The sequence below is a fragment of the Schistocerca piceifrons genome, chromosome 7, assembly GCF_021461385.2.
Source record: "Schistocerca piceifrons isolate TAMUIC-IGC-003096 chromosome 7, iqSchPice1.1, whole genome shotgun sequence".
NCBI lineage: Eukaryota > Metazoa > Arthropoda > Insecta > Orthoptera > Acrididae > Schistocerca > Schistocerca piceifrons.
Window position 1 is genome coordinate 260,781,702 of NC_060144.1, and position 24,311 is coordinate 260,806,012.

The 24,311-nt window shown below is 45.5% G+C and overlaps 1 protein-coding gene across 1 annotated transcript in view; it reads right to left on the reverse strand.

Annotated features, from left to right (window-relative positions):
- LOC124804926 (cathepsin O-like) overlaps positions 1-24,311 on the reverse strand; it is an 86,061-nt gene that overhangs the window by 49,622 nt on the left and 12,128 nt on the right. Inside the window, exon 2 of the mRNA XM_047265301.1 lies at positions 11,107-11,342. Coding sequence (XP_047121257.1) covers positions 11,107-11,342 — 236 coding nt within the window. The remainder of the gene's footprint in view (positions 1-11,106; positions 11,343-24,311) is intronic.

Genomic DNA, 24,311 nt, shown 5'->3' on the forward strand with positions numbered 1-24,311 from the left:
AGGAATGACGATAGTTTCCTGCCATCGTCTGGGAAAAGTACTGTCGGTCCAAATTCGATTATAAAGGCGAAGGAGGTAACGCAGACTATGGGTTGATAAATGGAGCAACATTTGGACGTGGATACCATCCGGTCCTGGGGCGGAGGAGCGAGAAGAAGAGAGTGCATGTTGGAGTTCCCGCATGGAGAAAACAGTATTGTAGCTTTCGCGATTTTGAGAGGAGAAAGCAAGACGTCGGACTTCCGCTGCATGTTTCTTCAGGAGAAACGCTGGCGGGTAATTTGAAGAGCTCGAAATCTCAGCCAAGTGCTGACCCAATGAGTTAGAAATTGCGACAGGGTCCACTAATGTATCATGCGCGAGAGTGAGTCCAGAGACCGGGGAGAAACTAGGCGTGCCTGAGAACTGTCGAAGCCGACTCTAAACTTCCGAGGAGGGAGTGAAGGTGTTAAATGAGCTAATAAGGAATTTCCAGCTTGCCTTCTTGCTATCGCGGATGATGCGACGGCATCGCGCACGGAACTGCTTATAGTGGATACAGTTGGCCAAAGTAGGATGGTGGCGGAAAACGCGAAGAGCACGTCGCCGCGCACGTATTGTGTCATGGCACGCCTCGTTCCACCAAGGAACTGGGGGGCGCCGGGGCAATTCGGAGGTGCGTGGTATTGAACGTTCCGCAGCTGTAAGAATAACGTCGGTAATATGTGTGACCTCATTGTCGACGCTGGGAAAGTGACGGTCATCGAATGTCGCTAGAGACGAAAAAAGTGTCCAATCGGCTTGGGCAAACTTCCAGTGTCGCGGGCGCATATATGGCAGTTGAGGTTGCAGTCTAAGGACACATGGAAAGTGGTCACTCGAGTGTGTATCATCAAGGGTGAACCATTCGAAGCGCCGAGCTAGCGGAACAGTACCGACCGAAAGGTCCAAATGAGAGAAATTTGTCGTGGAGGCAGACAAAAATGTAGGGACCCCAGTGTTGAGGCTAACTAGATCCGCTTGGTGGAAGACGTCTAGCAATAGTGAGCCGTGTGGACAAGGATGTGGAGATCCCCAAAGCGGGTGGTGGGCATTGAAGTCCCCAACCAGCAAATAGGGGGGGGTGGAAGCTGACCAAGAAGATGAAGGAGATCAGCTCATGCCATTGGTGTGGACGATGTAATGTATACAGTACAAAGAGAAAAGGTATATCCAGAAAGGGAAAGACAGACAGCGACAGCTTGGAAGGAAGTGTTTAAGTGGATTGGGTGATAATGGAGAGTATCATGGAGAAGAATCATGAGTCCTTCATGGGCTGGAGTGCCTTCAACAGAGGGGAGATCAAATCGGACGGACTGAAAATGGGGGAGAACAAAGCGGTCATGGGGACGCAGCTTTGTTTCCTGAAGACAGAAGATCACCGGCGAGTAGGATCGTAAGAGGATCGACAATTCATCCCGATTGGCTCGAATGCCGCGGATATTCCAGTGGATAATGGACATAGGGTGAACAGAAAATGGAGGAATGTGACCAAGGTTGCCGTCAACTCAACGACTGCTCAGAGCTTGCGACCGACAGCATGGAATGGCATTCAGCTGAAGGCAGAAGATCCTGATCCATAGGTTGTTCAGGAGCAGCTCCTGCCACCAGCGATCGGCTGGTTGGTCGGCCGCCAGCAGTGCGCCTCGGTGACACAGAAGACGGCCGAGGGCGATTTCCGCCAGGTGGTGCTGTAGATGGGACACGCCTTGGTGGAGAAGGAGATGAACTGGGTTTCTTAGTAGCCTTCTTGGAAATATGATGTTTAGATGAAGGAGGAACCGATGGTTGTGAAGTTGGGGTACGTAAAAAATCTTCACGAGTATGCTCTTTTTTCGAAGTCTTGGTGTCTGACTTTTGGGCTCGAGATTTAGCAGAACTCGATGAAGGGTGAGCCATAGAGTGGGCAGGCGAAAGTGGTGAAGTTGAACGGGCGATCTTTGCGCTGGCCGATCTGACAACCGTGGCACTAAAGGTGAGGTCGCAAGTCTGCGTGGCCGCCTCCTTTGTAGGCCGAGGAGAAGCAAGGACAGTGCTGTATTTTCCTGTCTGAGGCACAGTGGGTTGTCGACTGGCGATTAATTTCCGAGCAGCAAAGGTCGACACCTTTTCCTTCACTCTGATTTCCTGGATGAGCTTTTCGTCTTTAAAAATGGGGCAATCTCGAGAGGAAGCAGTGTGGTCACCCATACAGTTGATGCAGCGAGGGGATGGAGGTGGACAAGCACCCTCATGGGCATCCTTGCCACACGTAACACATTTGGCCGGATTGGAACAGGACTGGCTGGTGTGATTGAACCGTTGACACCGATAGCAACGCGTAGGGTTTGGGACATAAGGGCGAACAGAAATTATCTCATAGCCTGCTTTGATTTTCGATGGGAGTTGAACTTTGTCAAATGTCAAGAAGACAGTGCGGGTTGGAATGATGTTCGTGTCAACCCTTTTCATACCTCTATGAACAGCCGTTACGCCCTGGTCAGACAGGTAGTGCTGAATTTCTTTGTCAGACAATCCATCAAGGGAGCGTGTATAAACGACTCCACGCGAGGAATTTAAAGTGCGGTGCGCTTCAACCCGGACAGGGAAGGTGTGGAGCAGTGAAGTACGCAGCAATTTTTGTGCCTGGAGGGCACTGACTGTTTCTAACAACAAAGTGCCATTCCGTAATCTGGAACAAGATTTTACAGGACCTGCAATTGCGTTGACACCTTTCTGAATAATGAAAGGGTTGACCGTGGAGAAGTCATGACCTGCGTCAGACCAAGAAACAACAAGGAACTGTGGCAACGATGAAAGAACTGTCTGTGGCTGAGACTCAGTGAACTTATGCTTGTGAATAATGAAAGGGTTGACCGTGGAGAAGTCATGACCTTCGTCAAACCGAGAAACAACAAGGAACTGTGGCAACGATGAAAGAACTGTCTGTGGCTGAGACTCAGTGAACTTACGCTTGTGAGCAGACATAGTGGAAGGTGAGGAAACCATTGCGGAAGAATCCCCCATGATTACCGGCGTCTCCGATGGCGTGCTCCTCCCTTGTGGGGGCCCCCTCTGAGGGCACTCCCGCCTTAGGTGATTGTTCACATCTCCACACCTCAGGTCACACCTCCCGACAAACGGACGGAGGGACCAATCGGCACTTTAGGAAGGTATCAGCTCGGGTAATCACCCCTCCCTGGGCCTGGCCGTTATCAGGGGGTACGTACGTGTCCTACCTGTCTACCCGGGGCGGGGAATTACGCATTACCCCGTCACCGGCTACACAGAAAAATGAGTGGGTCGGCCTTCAGACACGCACAGGGAGAAAGAAAGATAAAGGGAAAAACAAATAAAGGGAAAGGAAAGAAGAGAGGTCTCAAATGCCGCAGCAGAGAAAAGGGGAAAGAGAAGAGGTAAGGAAAAAAGAAGGACAAAGGAAGGATGAAGACATACAAGCAGAGAAGGCGAAGAATGCGTTACATTTACGAGCGTCCGTCTCCGGACGTAGGCACAAACCATACTCCCAGAGGGGGAGAAAGGGAAGGAAAGAGTCAGAGGTGAGGGGAGGGGGGGCGAAGACGGGGGATAGGGAAGGATGCGGAAAAGGAAGGTATGCAGCTCGGAAAGGAAGGAGGGCCACATTAGCTCGGGGTCCCGCGCTCGCTACACACATATCCACAAAAGAGTTGTGGACCCCCTGGGGGGGGGGTAGTTGCAGAATGTGGTGCCACGTTTGGCACTAATAGCATAGGCACATAGGGAACACACATGACATAGATCTGTAAATCCACAGTATTGGTGATAAGTTGAGAAAACCATCTCGAAACACATGTGTTACAAAACGCCACTGTTTCCTGTGCATATACACTGACATCAATATGGGATATGATAACCATGCACACGTACACAGGCCGCACAACAGATTAGCATACTCAGGATCAGGTGGTCGAGCAGCTGCTGGGGTATAGCCTCCCATTCTTGCACCAGTGCCTGTCGAAGCTCCAGGAGTGTCCTAGGGATTTGAAGACGTGCAGCGATACGTCAACTGAGAGCATCCCAGATGTGCTTGATGGGGTTTAGGTCTGGAGAACAGACAGGCCACTCGATTCGCCTGATATCTTCTGTTTGACCAGGGGTCAGCGTAATGCACCTTGCAGGTCTCCAGGCAAATAAACTATGACTGTTCAGTCATCTGTAGACTGAGTGTCTGGAGAAAACTGTTCCAGTGGCTGTGCATACGGCCCTGGGCAAGGCTACCTGCAGTACTCTGTGGCCGTCTGCGGGCACTGATGGTGAGATATCGGTCTTGTAGCTGCCCCCCATTCAAACTTTTGTTGCAACTATTTCCACCTCTGATTCTCGACTGCAACTACCGGATATTCTCCGTGATACGTGGGAATAGCACGTCACTGATTTAATGTCTACTGATCCATTCATTTCACTGTGTTTAATTCATGTCATTGCTTTATCTTTACCTTGTAGCAAGGTAAATTACACATTCAAACATTCAGCCATTGTCGTGAGACAAAAAGCCCTTAAAATCTGCCTCATAATGTTTGGTCACAGTCAACACCAACTTATAGCTACTTCCTACAAATTATGACTCTTACATACCTTGAGAAGAATGTAAAAGATCTGTGCATTGCACTTTTGGAAGCAACTTTGTGGTTTAGTTGAACCAGTTATCCTCTAACTTCAGTTACAAACAACAATACAAACCCTAGCCAGTAATGTGGAGCATGAACAATGTGGACAATGGAACACCTGGAATGGGACATGAATCAGTGGTGTCTGGGTCTCTTTAAATTGACCCCTAATGAACATGACAGAAGTTTTTGGAGGTTTTCAAGTACCAATGCTTGCTTCAGGTATGCCAATCCATAGGTTCCGCAGGGATAGGCATCAGTTCTGAGCTGGTGTCACATGAGGACGATAGACACATCTCATCACTTTTGAGGGAAATTTGAGAGTTGTGCAGAACCAGGACTGGACCCTCCAACCTGTTGTACAACCCTACAGTCAAATTTCTGTGACACATTCATCTTTCAAGACCATAAAGCACAAGGACACTGCGTCCAACTAATTAACACCTCATAGAGAAGGAAGGTATCAACTGAATGGAATTGCCTGTGTAGTATCTGCTGCTATGAACCCTACTGAGCATGCTTGGGACCAACTGACCATGGTTCAGTTGGTCCCAAGCATGCTCAGTAGGGCTTAATCACAGGAACTGTTCCCACACACCCGATGACCTCAGGAGGGCTGCAATCTAAGGATCTGACAGGTATGAATACTGACGTGTGTTTATCACCCTGTGAACTGCATGCCAAAGAGAATACAGACATGCTAAAATGCTCAGATTGGACACAGTATTGAATATTACCCAGCAGCAGATTTTGATTTCACAGATATGGAAATATTTGCAGTACCAAAGAACATTGCCTTTATTTTGGTCATTGCTTTATCTTTAGCTTTCGCAGTAAAATTAATATTTTTGAGCTTATTCATTCCTTGCTTCCCTTGAATCTAAGCCTATGCATGGAAAGATATCCCAATGGTGCATTTTTTTTTAAATTAAGTCAATATGAATTCACAAAAACTGGAAGGGTAGTTAAGGAGAGGATGACATCTGCAGTAAGCATACCACGATGGTCTTAATTTCCTCACTGTCATGCAGGCATGTTATCTGTATTTCAGGTACTTCTACAACAAGAAATGTCAACAACCATGTCACACCTCTAAGCTGATCTGTAGATGGGCACGATAGTTGCAAAAATCTTTACCTGTTCTGCAAATTTCACATAAAATATTTTGATTGTTTACTTTTTCCAACTTATGTCCAAATTTTCATTTCTCGTCATAAACTTGTTTTTTGTTATCCATCTTTCCTCCTAGGTCAGGACGAGGAACTGCATAACTAGCTTGCTACATTTTGTCAAAAAAATAATAAACTCATACGACACAGTTTGGAGATATATCCTAGTTGTCTTTTTATGTTCCAATAATGTTGTTACAGAGCAAAACTTCTGAACTGCATTCTTGTGTTGATCTTTACAATATATAAGACAGTACCAAAAATTCCCTGAACAGTCCTGAGCATAGTTTGCATTTTTCTCTCAAGAGATGTTTTGTAAAACTCGCTGCAAGTACAGTACTGCCTCTGGTGTTGCCCAAGAAGGTTTTGTCTGTCCCATGATAATTTTTTTTACTACAACTATTTTGCTCTCCTCATTTTTTACAATGGCAGGTGTAACTGAACTATGCACAACACTGAAATTTTGCTTCCTGCTTGGGAGGAACAACACAGAAACTGCTGTGATGTTGACAACAGCTTACAAAGACAACGATAAAGGAAAAATTCCAGGGTACAAGAAGTTTTCTTGTTTTAAAAAAGGTGATATATATCAAAAGAAAAGCTCCAAACTGATGCTTTTTTTCCTTGCAAAAATCATTACTGGAGTCAGTTATGGTGCTATGGTTATGACCACAAAACCAAACAATCCGAAGGAAGATATTGTCATCTCGCATAAAAACAGCTCTTCAAATGAATTCAAACATCCAGATGTTGCTCATTTGTTTAGTGCAGGGTTAATGCAGGCAGACTTACTTCCACCAAGTCATAATGTTGCTCAAGCTCTGTACAGGAGGATCTAAGGATATTGTGTAATAGTCTGTATTGTAAAAAAGGCCTGACTTGTGGCTGTTTTTCCACCAAGACATTGCTTCTGCATGTAAAAGGGAAGTTTGAAAAGTAATCTCCATTTGGCTGTAAATAAGAAACTTGCAAAAAAAAAAAAAAAAAATTAGATATATCTTCAACCTAGGCTTTTTGCTATTTCTCAACAATCATTATTTGTCATTTCATTTTACTAATTTACAAATTCTGCGGCCCTAGGCATACAGACAGTCTTCCACAGCATTTTCAAGTTCCTCATTGTCACATAAAGTGCTGTGATGCAAGCCACTTCTTCATGTGAGCGAAGAGAGACGTCACTTGGCATCGAGTCTGGGCTGTAGGGGGGATGATACACGTAGTCCCATTTTAATTGCTTCAAAATGTCTAGAGTTTTCTGGGCACAAGAGAAGGCCTACCATTTCTCTCTTCATCATGAATATTTGTTCTACCAGTTTTAAGATACCACACTCATTGTCACACAATACCTTCACTCATAACATTCCCAAACCACCCTCATGCATACATTTCAGTGTCAGTTTTTTTGGCCAAAAATTGGCATGACTTTTCAGTCCCACTTTTGCCAGCTGACCAAGCTCTATGCAATTTCTTCTTGTTTTCACATGTGTATTGGGACATGAAAGGATGCCGATTTGGTGACAAAGTCAAGATAAATATGAGATAGGAGCTGTCAACCTTACTGCAAATGTGTATAAAAACAGAGTCCCAAACATAACATAAACATATGGTGTCACACAGGAAAATAGAAAATAACATAACAGAAACTGAACACATCATAAAGCAACAAGAAAAACTAAACACACCTGGATACAATGCAAGTCTAGCAAGAGAACTAGTTTCTGAGGAAATAAGAAACATAATCAAAGAGAATAAAACCACCATAAAAGAAAATACAAGGACTGTTGAAGAAAAAACCTACAGAAAACTACAAAACAAATTAACACAAGAAAATGCCATTATCACAAAATCCGACAAGGGTAATTTGATTGTGGTCTTAAACAAACAGGAATACATTGACAAAACATTAGAATTCATCCAAAGCAACAAGGTCACAGAATTAAGAAGTGATCCAACAAATCAATACCAAAGTAAATTACAGAAAACCCTGAGAAACATAGAAACAATTTTCACAGAAACACAGATTAAAAGAATAATACAGAAAAATCCCAAGGCCCCCACCCTAAAATCATCGCCTAAAGATACAAACCTGAAATACCTAAATGTCCATTGATAAACTTTACCAAAGCACCAACACACTACTTAGCCAACCATATACACACTCTACTACAGACAATATACAAATACACTGAAAACAGAAGTCTAAAAAACTCAATCAAGTGACTTAATAGAAAAAATAAGAAATGAAAGCATACCAAACACAGCAACATTAATTTCATTTGATATAATTTCCATGTACACACACATCCCAACAGAAGTAACCATTAACATCATAGAAAGAAACCTCCAACTACAAGGAAACATACCCACAACAAACATACAAGGAATATCGGCCACACTCAGGCTCATCACAGAGCACAACTACTTCACACTCAAAAACAAATTTTACTCTCAACAAGATGGACTACCCATGGGATCCCCAATCTGTGGACTCCTAGCTGACATTTTCTTCAATCAGATAGAAAAACAAATCTTTGACAAAATAGTAATACCAAAACAGTAAAATAATATATTGGTACAGACGCATAGATGACATAATTTGCTTAAGAGGTGAACCACAGCCTCGCATAAAAGAACTTCATGACAACATAAATTCCATCCACCCACAAATAAAGTTCACCATTGGATCACAAACAGATGGAAAACTTAATTTCTTAGATCTCACCATACATAAGAGACACAACATACATGAATTTACAATCTACAGGAAACTAACAATCACCAGCACCATTACTCATAACCAATCCTATCACCTCATAACTCACAAAGAAGCCAGCTTCACATATTTACAACACAGATTGAACAAAACACCCATGAACAAAAATTATTACACACAAGAACTGAACACAATAAAACAAATTGCACAGGAGAATGCATATGATGCAAAGAGAGTAGATAAAATAACACACACACACACACACACACACACACACACACACTCTCTCTCTCTCTCTCTCTCTCTCTCTCTCTCTCTCTCTCCAAACTTGCGCTGCTCACCCAGACAAACACGCCACGAAACAAATGAATACTACACAGCAACAACAACACTTAATGGCGGCGAAAACTCTCCCCATGTTTTGAAAATTCACAGAAAGTGCATTGTCAAATGACCACAGGTCACAAAAATCAATGTCTTCACCTTGTCAAACCATATGAGAAAACACTACGACATCAAAGCCATAAGTTACACAAAAAAAAACAATAAATGCTCATTTCTGTTTGTAAATGCATAACGAACAGGAAAATAGAAATTATGTTTTGCTGTGTGCAGATGACAAGTTGTAGATTGTGTAGCAGACTAGCTGCCAACATAAATACCCAATAGCTTCACGTAAGGTATGTAAACTAATGCATACATCCACTCTTTTGCCAATTAAGATCTAACTAGAACTTTAGACATAATGTAATACCTCAACTGTGAACTGTAAACAAATGATGTATAATATTTTACAACAATTATTCATTCACAATCATAAATATTTAGTACCAAAAGTTCCACTAAATGTTAATTTATAACAATAATTTTACAGTAAGAAAATAAAATAACCCACTGAAGATAGCACAAAAAGTGCTGAAACATGTCTGGGTAAAATGAAACTGAAAAGGTGTCTTGCATAAGGTTGAATTCCTCGTCCTATTTTCAGAGCAAGCACGGAAATAAGAAGAACTGTAATACCACAAGATGATTATGTGTATAAAAACATCAACAACAACGGAGCCTCCAATGAGACAAATGTATCATGTATAAACGAGAGTAGCTACTCATCTTTCAAAAAACTTTCTTTTGTTCTATCCCCTAGTAGTATCACATTCCATTTTTAAACCTATATTTAATAGTATTTATTATGATTTTTAAATGTTTAAGTAATATGTTTCATAGTATTTTAATTGTGAAGTCATTAACACAATAGTCTACCTAAATCAGACTTCATCAAATACTCATTACTGATGCCTCCCTCAGAGATGGTTCTGAAACTGTGGATGAGCCACACTCATATCAACTGTGAGCAGCATTTGGGGCTACGGTTATTTCTACGCACTTAGGCAATAATTTTAAATTAAAAACAAATTCAAACTCTAAATTCCAAAGGCATTTTTGTGAGTGTTTTAAGCATATACATAATGGAAATTATTGAATAATATGAAAAAAATATTGAAGGTTTAACAATTCACACTAATTTTCTACTTACAGTAAGATGATATGAAAGCATATTTGTGTTGTGACCTATATGATGCAAGCCAACATGATCCTGTTATGCAACTTAACAATGCTACTATCAGAGAAGGGACTTCACTGGCAGACCCAAATGAACTCTTTGCACTGCTATATTACTGAAATCACTTTCAATAATGGCTGCCAACCTCTCCTGAAAACACGAAACAAAGTTAAATGGTCGCATCTTTTACACAACTGATCACAGCCATGCAACAATCCAAATGCATATTGATGAATTCCACTGACTATTGGCTTGGAACCATAAAAAGCTAACAATCTCCATTTAACCTCCATCTGGTCCTTTTCAATGTCCTCCGAAGTCTCAGCAATGAAAAAGCCTTTAGATAAATGTTCAAAGCTAAGATTGTCAGATGGACACACCAAAAACAAACACTCAAGTTTCCACTGAAAAAATTCCCACTTCAATAAATCTCATCAAATCTACTTCTTTCAGCAATTCCTTCTCTAGCTAACATATATAAGTTATGATACATTCCTATACAATTGACTTTGAAGTTCGCGACTGCTGTTCTGCTATTACTGCAGCAAAAGCTACCAAGGTAAAATCATGTGCACCTCCACGTGACAATCAACTTGTCTACATTCTGTTGGGTATACCTTCTTTCTTCTTTGAAGATCAGATAGAAAATGGCAAATTTCATCGGTTCAGAGAAACTCCCAAAACGGATTAACCATTTCGGGATTTTGGTAAATCAGGCACCGTTGCTGTAGAATGCTTGAGTTTATCACCCATGGGCACTCTTATTAGTTGAGAAATTCAATCTTTCCTGGACGAGTGATTATATCAATATTTATGTAAACATTTTTGTGTTTTTGAGGTATCAATACATACATACATACATACATACATATGTCGTCATTGTTCAATAGAAGCCCCAACCCTCAAGTTAAAAAAAAGTCAGATTCAAGAAGTCACAGAATTTGCGAATCCTTTTTGATGTTTCAACTAAATATAGCTTATCTGTACATATACAGTAAAAAAGAAATGTTATTTTACCAGTCAACACGTTCTGGTAGAGATACAGGCTTTATTGCTCTCTCTTTACGCTCATGAGAATGATGTGTCCTATTCCTCCAATGATTGCATTTCATCAAGTGACTTTGAAGGCCAACATACAGATGATGATGCAAAAATTCATCAGGTGACATGTCGGAAAATTTTGTTAGTCCATAATGAGCACTGGCTTCTGATTTCCTCTCACTGTTCAACTTCTGAATCATTTCCAAGGATTCCTGAAACAAAAGTAAATAAAAGACAAATAATTAGTGGTGTTTTCACACAATGGTTAAAGAAGTGACAATTAACTGCTTTCTCTGAAACAGATGTCACTGCACATACTGAAGTAAAGAGGGTGGAGAAGTGGTAAACTGTTATGTGGACAGTAAAATAAGTAATGGTGGAGGGAATGTAGAGGAACTTTGGCTCTCATTTAGAAAAGTAGTTGACTAAGCATTGGACAGATACGTATGTAGTAGAACAGTTAATAATGGGAGGGGTGCTCCACGATATAAAGCCACTGTAAAGAAACTGCAAAAGGAAAAGTGACTGTTGTACAACAGGCATAAAACAAAGCATAAAGTTAAATAAAGATAAATACTGAAAAACACTAATTTGGCTGTCAGATTGATTGATTAATTAATTGGGAGGGTTTATGGGACCAAATGGTGAGGTCATCAGTCCTGCGATTCCAAGGTTACTCACAGAAGAAAGAGGGTCTTCTAAAAGTGGACAGGTCCAGTCAAGGGAGTCAAATTATAAAATAATGAAGTTAAAAAACACACAGTAAAGGGCTTGAAAGATGAGAACAAATCTAAAAACTGGAAAAGAGGGGCAGTTTTTCCATGGGGGATTCGTCATGTGGTCCCAGACCGAGAAGATATGAACAGAGGTCCCAACCACAACCAACCTGCCTCTGCTCCAGGAGTAAAGTAAAACCTTATATCTGGAAATAAAAACCACTTTCACAGAGTAAACTGAGGACCAGTTCAACCATCTGTGCATTGTCTGCTAATATTAAAATTAAGGAATCAGGAAGACTATACTTAGCACAAAGGGCCAAAAGAACAGGACATTCCACCAATGTGGTATACTGACAATGTGGCTCCGCAACCACATTGTGGGGCTGGTTCAAAATGCAGGAGAAAAGAATGGGTGAGCCTGGTATCACCAATGCATAGACGGCATAAAATAGTGGACTCCTTCTGAGAGCAGCAGAAGGAAGAGTGCCAAACTGCAGTAGACTCCTTGATTGTCCAGAGTTTATTACTATGAGCAGTAGCACACCACATGACATACCACTTTTGGACAAAGAGAGATCTGACGTAGATCCACAAATCCGCAGCTGAAGTCATAAAAGGGAAAAGGGGGTGGGGGGGGGGGGGGGGTGGCAGTATCTGCTTCTCGAGCCAATGGTCAGCCAGCTCATTCCCTGGGATGCCCATATGACTTGGGACCCAGATGAAGACAACTAAGCAGGTGGCATGGCCAAGGGCAAAGAGGAGGTCATGGATAGCAGAGATCAAAGGGTGACAAGAGTAGCATCGGTCGACAGCCTGCAGGCTCCTCATTGAGTCCGAAAAAAATTAAAACAATGAGGAGGGAGGCCTGAGAAACAAATTGGAGGGCTCTGCTGTGAACACACTACATGATCTTGGCAATAATGGTGTTCTAAGCAAGTAGGAGATGTGAAAGTATATCCCACCTTATCGATTGTCTTAGAAACATCAGTGAAGAAGATGGTAGCACCCTGGAACTCTGCGAGAATGGCACATAGAAGGTGCCAGGAAAACGTAGGGGCAACAGAGACCTCAAGACCCTGGAACAGGTCAGTCCTAATCCGTGGTCTAGGCACCGTCCAACAGGGGTATGGGAGGAAATACATGGGGTGCATTCCATTGAGAGGAGATGGAGATCCCAATAGAGGGAAGGGAGACGCATGCCAACCGGCAATCCCACCCATGGGCGGTTGTCAGGAGGGAGACATCCCTCATTTGCAAAGAGGACAGGGTACACAGTAAGGTCAGGGAATTCACAAATGGCAATTGCATAAGAAACCAGGAGTTGGCACCATCGTATTTGTAGAGGGGGAGTCCTCACTTCTGTGAGCAGACTGTCAACAGGACTAGTGCAAAAGGCACCAATAGCCAGATGCACCCCACAATAGTGAACAGGGTCAAGTAGTTGATAAAGTTAAGAAGCCACTTAGCCATAAACCTGACAACCATAATCTATTCTGGATAAGACCGGAGCACAGTAAAGATGGAGAAGACTGGTATAGTCTGCACCCCAAGATGTGAAGGCCAGGAGGCGGATAGCATTAAGCTTCTGCATGCATGTAGTCTTTATGTGGCAACTATGTGGCAGCCATGTCAGCTTTTCATCAAAAACAATGCCCAAGAAATGGCACTGTGCTACAACATTGAGGAGCTGATCACCTAAATAAAGTTCTGGATCGGGGTGTACTGTGAGTCGACGACAAAAATGAATAGCCTGCGTTTTGGAGGGAGGAAACTGGAAGCCATGGAAGAGGTCCCATGCAGAAGCCTGTCAGATTCTGCCTAGCAGCCGGTGCTCTGCAGATTCTACCAAATGGTAGCCGCACCAGATTCAAAAATCGTCGATGTACAACGCCGGGGTAACCAGAGGCCCAACAGAGGTCACAAGCCCATTTGTGGCAATGAGGAAGAGTGTGACACTTAGCAAAGATAAATATTATGATGATTCTATAACTATGACAGTCCAGTAAGAAGTCTTTGGTGTTACAAACCAAAATGTTTTGGACATAGCACTGATATAATCCACACAGGCAGCTCATGGAGTCACTACAAAGCAAAAGTTCTTCATTTTGAGTTTTGATGTATTCTAAGGCTCAATATAAGACTACCATACCACCTTCGCTAAATTTGGGTGTTATAAAATTGAAGCACACCACGGTAGCCTTTTGTGAGGCAAGCAGTTTAGCACAGAGGTGCCTGATATGTATCTCACAAGTAAGCCTGTTTGTAAACTTCAAGGTGGCAATGTTAAGCCACACAATTGTGGTGACATCACAGAAAGACTGGAACAGCAGACTGACCTGTTCTATATTTCTTCATCATTGGGACACTGATGTGTTGATCTGTACATGCCTGATAGCAGAGTAATGCCAAAATAAGTGTGCTACTAATCACTATAAATACCATGTGATTCTACAACAGTTACGTGCAGTCTGGCAGCACCCTCCACAACATCAGTCCATGTCGGCTTCCAGCACACTATGTGCTAGCCAGCAGCCATATCGGTCTGGCAGTCAGCTCCACCAACTAACTCCACCAACATAGACTTGGGTGGCAATGGGTAGTCATCCCTCAGTGGCCACAGCAGCACCGAACTTCTGCCTTTGAGTGCAGTGGTTCCCAACCAGGGCAGTACAGTCATCATCCCTCCATGCTGAGGCAAGCTCCTTACCTAGTAACCATGACCACCTACAACAATTCAGTGGACATACGCATAACTTACACTGCTCACGCTTAGTGCTAACCCAGATACACATTGCTGAGTGAAGTTAACAGTGTCAGCAAAGCTGGATACAGGTATCAATCAGCCATCAGACAGCAGTGGCTTTCTGACACCACCTGTGGACCACATGCCTGCAGAGAGCATATCCAGGGGCAGCACAAAATTCTGACAGTGTAATCCAAAATGAAAAAAATATGTTTTATCTGGCACCAAAGTTTTCCTAGCCACCCCTGACCAGCACTCCCACCTCACCAACTCACCACTCCACTACCTCTGCACTGTTGATTGGTTGGTTGGTTGCTTTGTTTAAAAGAGGGTGGGGGGTGATGGGGGGAGGGGGGGAGGACAAAACTGCTAGGTCGTTGGTCATCGGTCCCTCATTCCAATTAAAATAATTCCACAAGAGTGAGAGTAAAATAATAAAGACATACAAAACACAGCTGGAAGAAAGGAGAAAGTCACAAGAATGACAGAAGGGCAACAAACACTAAAATGGACAAAATCCGATGCAAGAAACATGTAGAAGAGATCAGAACAAGAGAGCAGATTACCATGGCTGGCTGACCATGAGAACAAAAAGGAGAAGCCAGCCATTCTGCAACACATTAAAACGTCCACCATTAAAGACTAGGGTGGAGGACACAGCAGGACAAAGGACATGCGCTAAAACTTAGACCAAATGATAAAACCAACCCTCACGAATAAAACGTAAAACTAAAGCTGCTGTTGAGGCATTGTCGCCCAACACTGAAGGTAGGGTGCTGGGAAACTCCACAGAGTGACTAAAAGTGGGCAGTCTGGCAAGGGGAAGACAACCATCATTTGTGAGCCACAGTGACACTGAGGTGGGTCCTTGCGATGGAGGAGGTAGCCATGCATTCACCACATATAGCCAATGCAGAGCCGGCAGAGGACAACTGATTCCCTGTGAGAGAACCGCATGGAAGACTCCCACACATTCGTAGTCTCCTTAATGACACGCAGTTTGTTGTGTGTACTGTTATGCCATTCCGTCTCCCAAAGCCGAAAAACCCTGCGGAGTAAAACAGAATGCAGGTCAGTTTCAGAGCAGCCCAACTCCGGAAGCAGTTTCCCCATAGCCTGTTTGGCCAGCTGGTCGGCAAGTTCATTGCCTGGGATTCTGACGTGTCCTGGGGTCCACACAAACACTGCTGAATGACGGGACCATTCACAGGCACAGATGGACTCCTGAATGGACGCTACCAAAGTATGGTGAGAGCAGCACTGGTTGATAGCTTGTAGGCTGGTCAAGCAATCAGTACACAGGAGAAATGACTCACCAGCGCATGAGAGGATGTGCTCAAGAGCACAAGATATGGTTGCCAGCTCTGCAGTGAAAACACTGCAGCCATCTGGCAAGGAGTACTGTCCTTGATGAACATATACAAAGCCTACGTGACCATCAGCCATCGAGCCATCTGTGTAAATCACTTCATTGCCCTGGTACATGTTGAGAATCGAGAGGAAGTGATAGCGGAGAGCTGCAGGGTTAACGGAGTCGTGAGGGTCATGTGAAAGGTCCAGAAGACTCTGTGGCCTAGGTATACACCATGGAGGTGTACGTGAATGGAGAGGTGGTAACGGGAAGCACTTCAGTTCAGACAGAAGGGACCAGACACGAACTTCAATCGTAAACCCTGACCTGGGCCGCTGATGCTGGAGATGAACCGCCGTGTTTGGGAAAAGGAGACAGTCATTCGGATACGCTGGAGAACTATGAACATGTGCAGCATAACTGGCGAGCAGTTGTGCATGCCTAACCTTGAATGGAGGTATTCCAGCCTCCATAAGGACACTGGTCACCGGACTCTTTCTGAAAGCTCCTGTCGCAAGGCAAACACCACAGTGGTGCACTGGGTCTAGTAAATTCAATGCTGAGGGCGCCACCAAACCGTAAAACAGACCCCCATAGACAAGGCGGGATAGAACAAGGGCTCTATAGAGCTGCAGCAGCATAGAGTGATCTGCACCCCAGTTGGTGTTTCTCAGGCAGTGGAGGGCACTGAGGTGCTGCCAGCATTTCTTTTTAAGCTGATGAAGGTGAGGTGCCCAACTCAATCAGTTATCGAAAACCAGTCTTAAGAATCGATATGTCTCCACTACAGAGAGTGGATCGTCATTAAGGTAAAGTTCTGGTTCCGGATGAATGGTGTGACACCGACAGATATGCATGACACATGACTTCGTGGCTGAAAACTGGAAGCTGTGGGCTAGAGCCCATGGTTACGCCTTGTGAATGGCTCCCTGTAGTGTCACTCAGCAAAACGAGTACTGAAGGAGCAGTACGAAATGTAGAAGCCATCTGCATACAGAGAAGGTGAGACCGACAGCCCTACAGCTGCTGCTAAACCATTAATAGCCACTAAAAATAGAGACACACTCAATACAGAGTCCTGCAGAACGCCATTCATGTGAATACGGTGTGAACTATCAGAGGCACCGACTTGGTCACAGAAAGTACAGAGTGACAGGAAGTTTTGGATAAAAATTGGGAACGGGTCTCGAAGACCCCACTCATAAAATGTGGCAAGGATACAATGTCGCCATGTCGTGTCATATACTTTACGTAAGCCAAAAAAGATGGCAACCAGATGGCGTCTGGAAAAGGCTGTTCTCATGGCAGACTCAAGAGGACAAGATATCAGTGGAAGAGCGACCCTGGCGGAAGCTGTCCTGACATGGAGCCATTAGGCCATGTGACTCCAGGACCCAACCCAACTGCTGACACACCCTAGCAGCTTATGAAGAAAGTTGGTGAGGCTGAAGGGCCAGTAGCTATCCATATCAAGTGGGTTTTGACAGGGTTTGAGGACTGGAATGATGATGCTCTCCCGACACTGCGATGGATAGACGCCACCGCATCAGATCTGGTTGAAGATGGCGAGGAGATGGAGCTTGTAGTCAGATGAGAGATGTTTAATCATCTGAATGTGGATCTGATCCGGCCCAGAAGCTGTGTCAGGACAATGTGCAAGGGCAATGTGCAAGGGCACTAAGGAGCTCCCACTCTGTAAATGGGGTGTTATAGGGTTCACTGCAGAGTGTAGCGAACAAGAGAACTTTCCTTTACATCTGTTGTTTGAGGGTGCAAAAGGCTGGGGGTAGTTCTGCGATGCAGAGGCTCGAGCATAGTGCTCCGCAAAGTGCTCGGCAATCGTGTTTGCCTCGGTAGATAACACGCCATTTATGTTAATGCCAGGGATGCCCTTTGGGGTCTGGTACCCTAAAAGATGTCTGATCTACGTCCAGACTTGCAAAGGTGACGTATTGCTCCCAATGGTCGACACATACCTCTGTAACCCTTCTGTTCCCATTAGTTTATAAGCTGGCAAATGCAGGCAAGGACCCGCTTCAAGACCATTAGGTACTCTAGGGAAGGGTGCCGCTTATGTCGCTGTAGAGCTTGCTGATGCTGTTTAATTGCCTCAGCGACTTCAGGTGACCACCAAGGGACTGTCTTCCACCGGGGGCACCCTAAAGAACGAGGGATCGCGTTTTCCACCACAGAAACAACTGTTGTAGTGACCTGCTCAATGACATCATCAATGCCACCATGTGGGAGAGATTCAGCGGTTACAGCAGAGGTGAAGATTTCCCAGTCTGCCTTGTTTAAAGTCCATCTGGGTAGGTGTCCATGGGCACGATGCCAGGGGAGTGACAGGAAGATGGGGAAGTGGTCACTACTACGCAGGTCGTCATGTGCTCTCCAGTGGATAGATGGGAGAAGGCCAGGGCTGCAATCCGAGAGTTCAATGGACGAATATGCGCCATGTGCCACACTGAAATGTGTGGGGGCACCTGTATTTAAGAGGCAGACGTCGAGTTGTAACAGTAAATTTTCGACCTCCCTACCTTGGCCAGCAAGCCTGGTTCCACCCCACAAGGGGTTATGCGTGTTAAAATCTCCCACAAGTACGAAAGGTTGATTGGTTGGTTTGTGGGATTGAAGGGACCAGACTACTAGGGCCATCAGTCCCTTTTTCCACAAACTTTAAACACCCACAAAGAATACTAACAAACAATGTAGATGACAAGAGAAGACACAGGACAAGAAAGACACAGAGACCAGAAAAAAGGAATTAAACTCACACTGAGTGTGACAGTCGTTGGCCGACCACAGAAACGAAAAAGGAAAGCCAACCACCAAGAAACGCACTAAAAACCCCAGTCGTGGGCTAAAGGCCAGACCCAACACAAAAAAAAGGACAAACACTTAGACAAAGTGATAAAAACCCCCTGCACGAATAAAATTCAAAACTAAATCTGCCATCGCAACGTCATCTGATAAAAGTGCAGGAAGCATATCGGGCAACGCAAACACCTGCCTGAGCAGAGTTAAAAGTGGGCAGTCCAACAACATGTGGACCACCGTCAAAGCTGATCCGCAGTGGCATAAAGGTGGGTCCTCGCGGCGCAATAAATAGCTGTGTGTTATGCAGGTGTGGCCAATGCACAGCCGGAAGATGACAACAGAGTCCTTGCGAGAGACCCGCAAGGAGGAGCGCCACATACCGGTAGTTTGTTGCCTGAAGGTAGGGTTCGCCAATCTTCACCCCAGGTGCAAAGTACCTTCTGCCACAAAACTGACCTGAGGTCACTCTCCAAAAGGCCAATCTCCAAGACTGGTGCACCAACAGCCTGTTTGGCCAGCGTGTCAACACGTTCATTTCCCAGAATGCCGACACGACCTGGGGTCCACACAAAGACCACAGAGCGGCCGCAACGGGCAAGAGTATGGACGGACTCCTGGATAGCCATCAACAGACGAGAGCGAGGGAAACACTGGTCGATAGCTCGTAAACCTCTCAGGGAGTCACTACAGATAACGAAGGATTCACCTGAGCAGGAGCGGATATACTCTAGGGCACGAGAGATGGTGACCAGCTCGGCAGTGAAAACACTGCAGCCAGCCAGCAATGAGTGTTGTGCATAAGAACAATGATCCCCTAGAGTAAGAGCATAACCGACACGACCAGCAACCATCGAACCGTCAGTATAGACAACGTCAGAGCCTTGAAACATGGCAAGGATTGAAAGATAGTGGCAGCAAAGGGCCTCAGGAGGGACTGAGTCCTTCGGGCCCTGTGCCAAATAGAGCCGAAGGCATGGGCAGGGCACACACCATGAGGGTATACACAGAGGGGCTCAGAAAAGAGGTGGAAGAGGGAAAAGCCCAGAGAGAAGAACTCTGACGCAAACCGCGATCTTACACCCTGACCAGGGCCACCGTTCCGGAAGATGGACGACCAACTGAGGGAACAGGAGACGATAATTGGGATGCCTGGGCAAGCTACAAATGTGTGTAGCATAAGCGGTCAGTAATTGTTGGCACCGGAACCGCAATGGAGGGATGCCTGCCTCAACAAGTATGCTGTTGACAGGCCTTGTCCAGAAAGCTCTAGTGGCGAGTTGGATCCCACTGTGAAGCATGGGGTCAAGCAACTGCAATGCCGAAGGTGATGCCAGACCATAAGCCAGGCTCCCATAATCTAGACGGGACCGAATTAACGCCTGGTACAGCTGTAGAAGGGTAGACCAATCGGCACCCCAGCTGGTGTGACTCAAGCAACAAAGAGCGTTAAGATGCCGCCAGCACGTCTGTTTAAACTGCCGAATATGAGGGAGCCAAGTCAATCGCGTATCAAAAACCAATCCCAAAAACCAATGCGTCTCCTCCACGGCAAGAGGTTCGCCGTCAAGATAAAGCTGTGGCTCAGGCTGAACAGTGCGTCGCTGGCAGAAATGCATGACGCAGATCTTGGCAGCTGAAAACTGGAAGCCATGCGCTACAGCCCAAGACTGCGCCTTGTGGATAGCGCCCTGCAGCTGCCGTTCAGCAGATGCAATGCACGTGGAGCTAAAGTATAGGCATAAGTCATCAGCATACAAGAAAGCTGAGACAGACATTCCCACTGCCACAGCGAGCCCGTTAATTGCAATCAAAAAGAGGCAGACACTTAAGACAGATCCTTGCGTTACCCCATTCTCCTGAAATCGAGAGGAACTATGGGAGGCCGCAACTTGCACGCGGAAGAAACGAAGCGACAGAAAATTTTGTATGAAAATCGGGAGCAGACCCCGAAGACCCCAACCATGAAGCGTAGAGAGGATGTGATGTCGCCATGTCGTATCGTATGCCTTCCGCATGTCAAAAAAGACAGCGATCAGATGCTGATGGCAGGCAAAGGCCGTACAGATAGCAGACTCCAGGCACACCAGATTATCGGTGGCAGAGCAGCCCTTATGTAACCAACCCTGAGACTGAGCCAGAAGGCCCTGAGACTCAAGTAGCCAACCCCACCTCCGGCTCACCATGCATTCGAGCAACTTGCAAAGAACATTGGTGAGGCTACTGGGGTGGTAGCTGTCCACCTCCAGTGGGTTCTTGCCAGGTTTCAACACTGGGATTACAATGCTTTCCCGCCATTGCAACAGGAAATTACCCTCAACTCAGATACGGTTGAAAAGGTCTAGGAGGCGTCACTGGCAGTCCACCAAGAGGTGTTTAAGCATCTGACAGTGGATGCGGTCTGGCCCGGGAGCCGTATCAGGGCAAGCGGCTAGGGCACTTTGGAATTCCCACTCACTGAACGGAGTATTGTACAATTCAGGGTGGCACGTGTGTAATGAAAGGCTCCAACGTTCCAACCGCTCTTTCAGGGAGCATAAAACCAGTGGGTAATTTGCAGAAGCGGAACTCTGAGCAGCCCCTGGCAGTTTTCAGCTTTGCCACTGGTAGGAACCTGGGAAGGGAGTGACCCAAGGGATCCCTTCCTGGCGAGAGGAGCTGAAGACGACTTACACTTCTCTGGCTGAGAAGTGGGGACTGACCGTCCCAGATGGTTGGAGGGGGAGGGTGTTGCTCCTGAAGTAGATTGTGCAGGCACAACACAGAGGGAAGTGCCCCACATCAGCAAGGGGGCAGCCTCAGTGCAGGCCAATCGGTCCAGGGTCCTGTATTCCATTATTTTCTTTCTTCCTGGAGAATCCTGCAGTCTGGCAAGCAAGGCAAATGGGGCTTTCCGCAGTTGACACAGGTGGGAGACAGGGCACAGGTAGTATTGGGATGTGAAGGACATCCACAATCCTAACAGGTGATGCTGGAAGTACCGCAGGAAGATATATGGCCGAACTTTCAGGAAAGCACCACACAGGGGAAGGGATATATGGCTTTGCATCACAGCAGTAGACCATCACCTTCACCTTCTCGGGTAATGTGTCAACCTCTAAGGCCAAGATGAAGGCACCGGTGCCAAACTGATTATTCCTCAGACCCCGGCGGACCCGCTGAACAAAATGGACACCTTGTCACTCTAAGTTGGCGCGCAGCTCGTCATCGGACTGTAAAAGAAGGTCCCTGTGGAAGATAATGCCCTGGACCATATTTAAGCTTTTATGGGGTGTGATAGCAACAGAAACATCCCTCATCTTACAAGTGAGTAATGCCCATGACTGGGCAGAGGATGCTGTTTTATCAAGAATGACCCAGATCGCATTCATAGCCTTTCGTTCCTCCCATGGTGTGGCCAAGGAGGGGTCATACATGTTTGCTTTAAAGTGAGCCTTCGAACGCTTACACCAGCAAGAGAAGATGTGCCATGCTTCATTGCGTGTCATCCACCCGGATGCCACCTACTCCAACCAAGGACCCTCCCCACGGGCGCCACCCAGCCACAGCAAGGGCTACCTGGCAGAATGGCCATTGCCGGGAGTCCCAATGCCCCAGGGAGATAGGCATCTACTCGGCATACGTGGGGAGTTAACGGTGCAGGCATCAGTAGAGTGATCCCTGTGTTGTCAGTGGGCTACAACCAACAGGGTACATGGCCCCACCGCAACGGACTGGCTACCGTGCTGGACATTAGGTGGCAAGTGGTCCATGGTCGTCATCAGCGCAAAAAGCGACACTGCAGAGTGCATGGTGGAAATCACACCCAGGAATATATCCTCACCGAAGAGATGGAGATTGGGATTGAGCAGGACTGCAATGCGATGACGAATAAGCTGGCTAAAGGTCTCAATGCACGATGGACACAATGCAACAAGTAAGGCGCCCTTCCCCAATTGGCTCGCTCTTCGGAATAATTTTGAAATATGGTGGTCAAACCCAAGAGGGGACCATCACATAAGGGCTGAAACATTTGAGACTCCTTTTAGTCGCCTCTTACGACAGGCAGGAATACCGCGGGCCAATTCTTACCCCTGAACCCGCAGGGGGTAGTAGGAAAGGTTCAGGGAGTTAATCAATCAGTGCAGCCAATACGTTCATGAGTACTGAACTATCTGGAGGAAGGTATACATCCAGAGCACACTAACCTCCCATCAACCAGGACTCAAATTTTAAATCCCATTGTTACACTGGTGTTGGTGTCAGCAAGGATGGTGGGTTAATCTCCAGCCAGAACTTGCTGAACCAAAAGGGGCACAACACAACTTCACAGAGTGGTGGTTCTTCTGAGCAGAGGAGGAAACTGAGTGTTAGTGGGCAACATTTTATGCGCAGTTTTCTGAACAGCACTTGACTTCCTTTGGTGTGGTTGGCATGAATTCTGCCACACCAGTGTAGTTGATTTGAGCAGTTTGTGGTTTGTGACTTCCAGTCATTCAGATTCCCACTGATGCATGATCCATCTGCCAAACGAGATGAGAGCTTGCATGGGAATGGCACATCCACACACAGCACCATCCCTACAAGCTTCTTTGGCTGCTTTGTTGGCCTTGGCATTTCCCTGTATCCTGATATGTTCAGTAGCAAACACAAGGCCACATTCTTGCCTCAGTGTTGGATCCACTGTAAGGTATTGTGGACAGTCTGAATCAGTCTGTCTACTGGATACATGCAGTGGACCACATTTAGCTTACTGAGTGGATCAGAAGAGATGATAAACTTTGCAGAGTGATGTCTCGGTGTACTTGGATAATCCTATCAGGGAAAATAGATGAACAACTGAGTGTATTCACCTGCTGGGAACAACGATAAAGCCATAGAATGTACTCAAAATTGAAGAAAACAGATTTGTAAGAATGTAACCTGGAGTACAAGTTTTCTTGTACTGCATCAAGCTTAAAATCACTTTGGGCCACTGAAGACATCAAGGCAACAAGGCAACAATTGGTCCCACCCCTGCCCCTGTATACGGAAGTCTGATAAACCAGATCCACAAGACAGTCAGTAACACATATCCCAAACAGCGTGGTCATATGGAGGCTGATTCCTGAACAGCCGCTCAAAGTTGAGGTCGTTACCCACACTAAATGATAGTAACTGAGGCAATGCTACGATTCTCAGGGTCTGTCGGGCCAGAAGGAGATGTCGCCAAATCAATAGTAGTATTTCACCAGTCGACTCCTTCACAGAGACTCTGGACTGGACCGGACTGGACTGGTCCAATAGGCTCCAGTCGATATCTGAATGTCCTCAGGGTTGACAGTATCTTACATCTTGAAATAGGAAGTATGAGCTAATCCATTAATGACACTGCAGTAATCTAATCGTGATCTGACAAATCCATACATAAAATAATAAGAGAGGGTGAGTGCATGTGTGCGTGCACACCCTCGTGTGTTTTGATGTTTTTCATATTTCCTCCTTAACTGCTGGACCAATTTCAACCACACTTGGTACACATATCCCTTATTGTCAGGCAACAATCTTTGTGGGGTTAAACCACCTACCTATTACA